This window comes from Abrus precatorius, unplaced genomic scaffold, assembly GCF_003935025.1.
Source record: "Abrus precatorius isolate BTA unplaced genomic scaffold, Abrus_2018 Scaffold9, whole genome shotgun sequence".
NCBI lineage: Eukaryota > Viridiplantae > Streptophyta > Magnoliopsida > Fabales > Fabaceae > Abrus > Abrus precatorius.
This window is the reverse complement of record NW_020874439.1, coordinates 16,038,671-16,046,822: the sequence shown is the minus strand read 5'-3', so window position 1 is coordinate 16,046,822 and position 8,152 is coordinate 16,038,671. Positions and strand designations below refer to the sequence as shown.

At 31.2% G+C, this 8,152-nt stretch overlaps 1 protein-coding gene across 2 annotated transcripts; it reads right to left on the bottom strand.

Moving 5' to 3' along the window:
• Window positions 1-4,799: 4,799 nt before the first annotated feature.
• Window positions 4,800-7,131, bottom strand: LOC113850249. Of its 2 annotated transcripts, none has more exons than XM_027480706.1 (5): window positions 6,604-7,131; window positions 6,205-6,519; window positions 5,844-6,120; window positions 5,619-5,744; window positions 4,800-5,507 (listed from the first exon to the last, which is right to left on the bottom strand). In XM_027480706.1, the coding sequence occupies exons 1-5, from the start codon at window positions 6,919-6,921 to the stop codon at window positions 5,386-5,388; spliced, it is 1,158 nt and encodes a 385-aa protein (XP_027336507.1). In that variant the 5' UTR covers window positions 6,922-7,131; the 3' UTR covers window positions 4,800-5,385. The 2 variants fall into 2 exon arrangements, with proteins under 2 accessions (XP_027336507.1, XP_027336508.1); XM_027480707.1 differs by having other exon boundaries at window positions 4,884-5,507; window positions 5,619-5,732; window positions 6,604-7,122.
• Between the last annotated feature and the right edge of the window lie 1,021 nt (window positions 7,132-8,152).

Here is an 8,152-nt window from a genome sequence, read left to right as displayed (position 1 = left end):
AGCATTGTTCATCTAGAAGGCATCACTTAAGCAGTAGGATACGTCACTATTGCTATAATTATTTTAATCATTTGTTTGATGCATTTATTTTTACTCGTTTTGTAAGTCTCATTGTGAACTAACCTTGTTTCTTTTTCTTCTTCTTTAATTATAGTGATCCTATTTTGTATTTTAAATGAAATTAATTATAAATTTTTTAAAAATATATATTTTATATTTTAAATAAAATAAATATTTATATATTTTTTTAAACTTGTTTTACATTTGTAAGTTACAAAATTGATTTTTTAAAATTTATAAAGATTTTAAAAGAGAAGTTTAAACGTATTTTATTAATTTATTTTGTTTTAATTACTTTAAAAAATTATGTTAACCTCTGTATTTTAATAAATTATTATTTTTAATCTTTTACATCAACGTGGTTTAACCATAATTGATATTTAATAGTTTTTTAGTAAAATAAATTATTAATAGAGTAAAAATAAAATATCGTGAAAATATAAACATAAAAAAATTATTTAAAAAACTAAAACTAAATATTTACTCAAATATAAAAATTAAAAATATATTTAAATCTTATTTTTAAATCACTTTACTTCTTTGTGATGATATGACATTATCTAATCATATTCGAATTTTTTTTTCAATGGCAAGCTGTATAAATCACTTACTAGTCTAAATTATTGACTTAATAAGTGATAATAGAATTTTTTTTTTAAATTTTAAAAGATCAAGATACACAAAAAGACTAAAAGTCTAAAATAAAATTTGATTATATATATAAATTAAAAACTTATTCCACCTAAAATTTATTTTTACATTTCTTTTTCGTTTTAGTTCATGATATATTATATAACTTCTAACAGTTGGCCGACGCATCTCAATATATATTTTTAACTAAATTTATTATTATTGTTATTATTATGAAATTATTTCAAAATTTATAACAAAAGTATATTTTAAGAAATGGTATGCAGTATGTTACAATGCTTTAATTTTAGTCAGAATGCGCGCCGAATACAATATCAAGGGTGAATCATTAGATTTTAGTAGAATACAAGTTAAAGGCTTGCTTTTGCATTTTTTGATTTTGGAAGAAAATAAATTTCATATTTTTATTTATTTGAATAATAATATTTGTTTGTATTTTAATTAAGAAATATATTTATTCTTAGAGAATGTTTATTAAGAAATAAATAGATGTTTTTAGTATTAATATCGTCACAAAAATAATACTATAAATAAAAATAATAATAAGACAGAGGGTGAGTCTAATGGGGAGTCCTAATTCCGAAGCGCATAAATGAAAAGCTGGAAGAGGGGAAACTGAAGAAAATGGCATGTAAAGGAAAACATGACTGAGTTACCAAATATATGTAAGAGAAAGGGTATGCACTAGTGACCAGGCTGCAAATAGAAGCACCTAAAGAAAATCGTAGGAGAACACCCTAGAAACTTTAATGGAATCCGATGCCTCACTTTGCTATGGGCACCCTATTGCCAGCATCAGATATTTTGCAGCATAAAACCACTGTTTCTCAAACTCAATGATCCCCTTAGAATCTGCAAATCTGGCTCCTATCATGCACCATACAATGTGTAATTTGTGTGTGTTGTTTCTTCTGTACCCTCTTCCTACTACTGCTACCCATGTGGCACATTCTCTCTAGTGCCCTTACTGTGCCATCCAAATTTGACTTCTACCCTGCCATATTCCGGCAAAGAGAATAACAACAGCCAAAAATAGATCCTGTAATTAAGTGAAAATCTGAATCTCAGAACCCATTCAAAGTCTTACTACCCAAAACAGTGGCTTAATTAAGCTCAAGATTCTAATTAGAATCTAAACATTTCTTTTTTAGTTATTTAAATCGTCTATCTAACAAAAGGGTATGAGAAGTAAACATGATCGTCTTAAGTTATTTTGTATTTTCGCTTAAGGCAACATATTTTTGCTTAAAAATGTAAAATTTTGCCTAAATACGTGTTGCAGTTCTTGCACGAATCCAGATTCAAAAAGTTAAGAAACTGTAAATTTATTATTACAAAAATTATTGATTTATATTTAATGCTTATTTACTTTTCTTTGACGCAAGTTTCGCTGTTTTATATATAAATTTTAAAAAATAAGAATTAAAGTAAAAATAATAATATTTCTTAAAAAAAAATTATCCCTATACACGTTTTAATAAATTAAGCATATAAAAAATTAGTCTGTCTTATTAATTTCTGTCAATTAAGCACACGCGTGAAACTCTTTTGTTAATCAACAAAAAATGTTTAAAAATATTTTAAAATAGAAATTTAAATATTTTTTCTATAAAAATTGTATTTAGAATAAATTCTTAATAAATATTTAAAAATTAATCTCTACTAAATTAAGCAAGAAAAAACAGAGATTAATTTATTCGTATTTTTAAAGAGTACAGTAAACTTTTTTCGGTGAATTAATATAAGTGACTTCAGACAAATTAAAAAAAAACATAAATTAATCGATATATTTTGTGTTGTGTTTAGCGTGAGCCCTTGAAATTCATGAAACACGAGATGATGATTTTAAATGGCAGAACATTCCTTCATGGGATTCTTCTTTCTTTGATTCAGTCAGAAGTCACACTCCTCACACCACCAGATTAAGTCAATCTTTCTTCACCCAAATTAAGACAATTTACATATATTCAGATGTTAATGTTTCATTTCATGATCAGCACAATGTTCTACAGAAATGAAATACAGCTCTAAACATCATTATCATTATCAAATCATATGCCACACAAACTTCATCGAATGTTTTCGGTATTATTGATCTCCTGAAGCATAAATTATATGCCTTTCTTATTCAGCATGCCAAATTAACATAAATCATTAAAATTGGGTGAATCAAATTTCAATTCGTTCAAATTCTCATGTACATTAAATTTCTCGGTAATTACTTTTTTATACGTGGTTATTATAACCAAAACAAAAGAATTAAAGAAAAATCATTTATTATAATTTATAACTCAGTTATACAAAACTTTTCCTAAATGAGTGGAAGAATTTACGAGTAGTGAATATAAAAGCATGTATAAAATCATGGATGGGGAAATTGCACTTTTCAAAATAAAGAACAAGTCATGGGGAAACGTATAAAAGAGAAGTAAAATTAACGTTAAAAGAAATTTAATTGCAAAAACAATGGAAAGAAACAAACTTCAAACGGGCAATCAACCCTCGAACAAATAAAGCTACGAATTATTAGCAGAAATTAGTCGAGCATGTTGATTTTAAAACATCATGTGATCTTATTAAATAATAACATTTTATTAAAAACTATATCAAAATATAATAAAACATATGAAACTGAGTGTATTTTTTCATTTTTTAATAAAAATGGTATTTTTAACCGTTTTATTAGATTGAATGTTTATTTTTATTGAAATGAAATTATAATTAATAAATAATACTAAAAATACCTAAAAGCTTATAATTAAGTTTTGTCCATTCTTGAATTCGAAGTGGAGAAAAGGAAAAGGCAATAAAAACAGGCCTTATGCTGATATGTGAGGGAGTTGGCGAAAGGGGAAATGGGGGCCACAAACACCAACGGAAGGAAGGAATAGTGGTTTGGGGCAGAGCGAGTGACCCACACACGCAGTATCAGCGATGACCGAGTCAAATACACTTTACACATAACCCAACGTGACATGGCGTTACGCATAGCACGTTCACCCCCCACACATCCACCAAAGCATCGAACCCTTCAACCATCGTCCTTCACGCGCGTGCCTGCCCCCACCCATGCTCGCTTCCCAACCCCAAATAAAGTTCTTTTCTTAGCTCTCGCCATATCATGTAGTAATTGTAGCGTAGCGTAATTAATATTTGTAATGCTTCTAATTGTTTACAATAAAATAATTAATTTTTTAAAACTATTTAAATAAATTATTTCCCTTAAATAAAAACTATAGAGCCAACGCGGAAAGAGACAGCTACGCTTTTATTTTGGAAATGAACATAACAAAGGAAATAAAAATATATTTTACCAAAAATTAAAAAAAAAAAAAACTATTTAACATTTTCTAAAAAAGTATATTAAAACACTCATGTAACCAAAGGAAAAAAAATAAAACACTCTTCGCGTATTACACGTGTCAAAGCTGACCCCGCTTAGGAGCAGGTCCTTCAAGTTCGAACCCGGTTATCAAAGAAAAAAAAAAGCAAAAATCTTCGCTATCAAGTAAAGGCCTAACTAAAACCTCAAGAAAGCAAGGTCGCAACTGGCAATAAAAATATATATCCGTTCCCACGACTTGCTTTTCTTAATCCACTCCTTAAGATTGATTTATAAATTATTAAGGGAAAAAAGTTTCACTTGTAGAAGAATACAAAATTAGTTAAAATGTATCAACAGATGAATAATAATGCTTTATCCGCATCTTGCTATAGTGCAAGCAGATTAACTTTACAGAGTACAACCTCGCGCTAATTCTAAGTGAAAAATTAAAGTGTAAAAAGCAAATTAACTATGTAATGTTAAAGCAAAAATCTAAACAAAATATAGAACAGATCCAGCTGCCACCACTACTTGGTGTAAGCAAAAGCTACTTTAGTTTATACACTAGCAAGGGGCGTCCCCAGCAAGTCAAAAACATTTCCTATCCAATTTAATTTATAATACTGATTGTTGTATTATTAATTTAAGACAACAATAAATACATTAATAAAAATATACCTACACAGGGAGGGTCGCGACGGCGAATCGTAAAAATTTGAAAAAGAATTAACACCATAAATGGAAAAAGAAACATCATTAGATAAAAATTCATTCCATTATTACTTTTATAGTAATTGGGATGGACAGGCTGTAATCAGATCTTAATGGTAAAGTGATAATTCCCCCGAATGATTACACTGTGATTCAACAAACATGAAAGGCTGTAATCCTCAGCAAATCAGGGCCAGCCTTGCTTCTTCAAGCTTTTTTTTTATTTTATCCAAAATCCAATGCCCTAAAAAAAAGAGAGGGGCAAAAATTTCACCCATCCACCGCTTTGCTTTTCCCAAGCCTTCAGAAAGAACAAAAGTTACTGATATCACTGCCATCTTCTGCTGCTACCGCTGGCTGCATCAACAGAGCTTTTATACAGAGACAACCACCCCTCGCCCAAATTATTTCTCCCTTCACCTACGCGATGTCCCGAAGAACAAAAAGACCCCTATATTTGTTCCCAAACCAAACAAAATCCCTGTTTCTTTCTCCTACCCTATATTGCTATTCACCTGTAGAATAATAATAAAAATTTATAACTATCATCCATTTCACCAAACACTGAAAAACCCCTAAACCTTCTAACGCCTTCCCCTTAAAAATATATTAAAAAAGGACCAACTAGTAACTATAGATCAATAAGTCCATTCCTGAGGCAACTGAATCTCATGGTTCACTTGTGGATGCGGCCTTATGCTGCGCTTCTGTTGAGAAAAACCATAATTATTATTACTCCGAACCCTTGGAATCGCCGATCCTGCACATGACCAACAAATTAAAAATTCATAAATCAATAAACTTGTCCCAAAAATAAAATAATAAACGAAATTAATATAAAAACACAAGGAAAATGCCAAGCCCATTTTACCCTTTTCCATACTAGAGCCCCCATTGAAACGAGGGTAGTGCTGTTGAAAATGACCACCCACCATGCCCTCCAGATTCAGATTCAAGGCCTGTGCCACTCTATCCGGAACCAACACTGTTGAACACACTTCACCCATAAACAATTTTAAAAACAATTATATACTTTATAAAAATCAAAAGAAGATTTTATTTATTGACAAATTAAAAAAACACCTTAAATTCTTACCTGACTTTTTCCGAGATTCGCTAGTATTGTCAACACAACGAGGCAAGAACACCCCGGTTCCGGTGCTTTCCCTTTTCCCCGAAGGGTTCCCAAGAAAAACAGCCCTCATGCCAGACCCAAATTGCTGCTTCCCCTGTTGCAGAGATGGCCATGCAGAAGAAGACAAGCCCGTGTTGTTACTCCTAACGTTGTTCCTGTTGATGTTCCTTCCTCTGTTGGGGACCATTTGCCTCTGCTGTTGCTGCTTCGCCATCTGTTGTTGCCTCAACATCTCAAACTAACAGACAATAAAAAATTAAGAACCAAAAATAAAAAAGTGAAGTTAAAGCCAAAAGATGTTATTGTTATAGTTGTTGCTTACTTGTGCAATTTGTAATTGTTGGTGAGAAAACGACTGTTGTTGCTGCTGTTGTTGGGGGTAAAATCTTAATCCAAGGCCAGGGTTGGGTTGAGTCGTCACAACGGTAGAGGGCTTTGGCGCGTTACGGACAAAACCATAACCGCAACGCTCGTCGCTTAGCCGCATCCTCTCCACTTCCCCTGCAGCCGCACGTAGGAGATCCCACGTCGCCCTCTGCGAGTTCATCTGCGAAACGCTACCGTTTGGACTCGAACCCTTTCCACTGCTCCCCAACGCGCTCAGCGTTGATTGCGGCGAACCAGACCCAAACACACCCTTCAAAATTAAAAACAATAAGTGAGTGAAATGAACTTGGACTAGTGCTCTTTTTTTCTTTATTTATTTCCTTTTTTAAGTTACCTTGGGTTTTTCACTAGCGAAGGTGTTGTTGTTACGAGAGACGAGATCGAGTTCGAGAGTGGAGTGAGCGAGTCGGCGAGTCAACTCGGCCATGTGTTGTTCTTCCTCATCACTCTCGGTCTCGCTGGAGCCAACCACGGACTCCACCGGGGAACTGAGATAGGGGAACAGAGTTCTCGAGACGGAGTCGAAAACGTCGTCGTTTTTGGCGTTCAAAGCAGCGAGGCTGTTGTTGTGGATGTTGTCAAACGAGGCGTCGTCGTCGGTGAGGAACTGAGGGGGCAGCCAAAACTCGCCGTCGTCCAAGTTGTCAGCCATGGGGGAAAAAGAGTGATCCGAATATGAATTTAAATTTGAGTTTGGGAAGTTAGCGATGTGAAAAAGAGAGGGAAAGTAGTATGTATTGAAGGAGAGATCTGAGTGGGTTTGGATAGAACAGAGCGTTCCCTTTAAGTACACCGAGGAGTGTTGTCTCAAGACACAGGGAAACGGTTTCGGGAGTTTTTTTTTTTTTAATTTAATTAATTGGAAGTTGGGGAGGGAGAGAGAGGGAACGAGGGTGTATATCTAGAGAAATGGAGAGGCGGTGCTTTTGGGGTTACGCGCGATTGGGTGGGAGTGCCTACACGCGCCAACCATGCAGAATAGTGGGGCATTGGGGGATGGGTCGTAGTGGGGTTTTGGTCTTTTCCTTTTTTACCGTTTTTAGTTTCGGTTTCTCTCTTTCTGTGGGGCAACACTGGACTGTTCTGCTAAGCGTGTGAGAATGAAAATAAATAGATATTAAAATTTAAAAGTACACGAGAAACTCATATTTGAGATAAAAGAAAGTAAAAATACATAATAATTTATATTTTAAAATGTAAAAATATTATTGAATTACCATAAAATTATTATTACAAATAAAATAATAAAAATTATTGCATGTAATAGGGAAATTTCGATTTATAATATAAAAATAATTTGCATGCTTATTTTTATAATTATTGATGAAATTAAAAATTATGTTCGTATAACATATATATATATATATATATATATATATTAGTATGTAAAGTTGTTAACATTTATTTATGGGTTTGTAACTAATAATTATAAATTCATATTATATTTTTTTAAAAGGTAAATGAAATTAGGATCCATTCTCACTAATTATATTTTTTAAAAACAATATTAGTCTAATTTTTAATAAAAAAAATACTATATTTATTCTTTAATTTTAATTATAAAATAATTTTAAAAATTAAATATATAATTATTAAGTTATAATAATAAGATAAAATTTATATATCATATCATTTATATTTTTTATAGTGTTCTCTAATTAATATTAAAAATTATTCAATAATTTATTAATCAAAATTAGTATAAATTATTGAAATAAAATATTATTTTAAAGAAAAACAATATTAAAAATACCTGTATATTATATTTAAATTTTCTTTTTTTATGTATTTATTATAATATTTATGTTCACAAAATCATAATTTATTATTAACGTAAATAAATATATGTATTCATTTAATATATATATATATATATATATATA

Coding starts and splice junctions, on each gene's coding strand:
- LOC113850249 (XM_027480706.1), bottom strand. CDS start 6,921: ATGGCTGACAACTTGGACGACGGCGAGTTTTGGCTGCCCCCTCAGTTC. Junction 6,520..6,603: donor TCGCTAGTGAAAAACCCAAG/GTAACTTAAAAA, acceptor TTAATTTTGAAG/GGTGTGTTTGGGTCTGGTTC. Junction 5,745..5,843: donor CGAATCTCGGAAAAAGTCAG/GTAAGAATTTAA, acceptor TTATGGGTGAAG/TGTGTTCAACAGTGTTGGTT.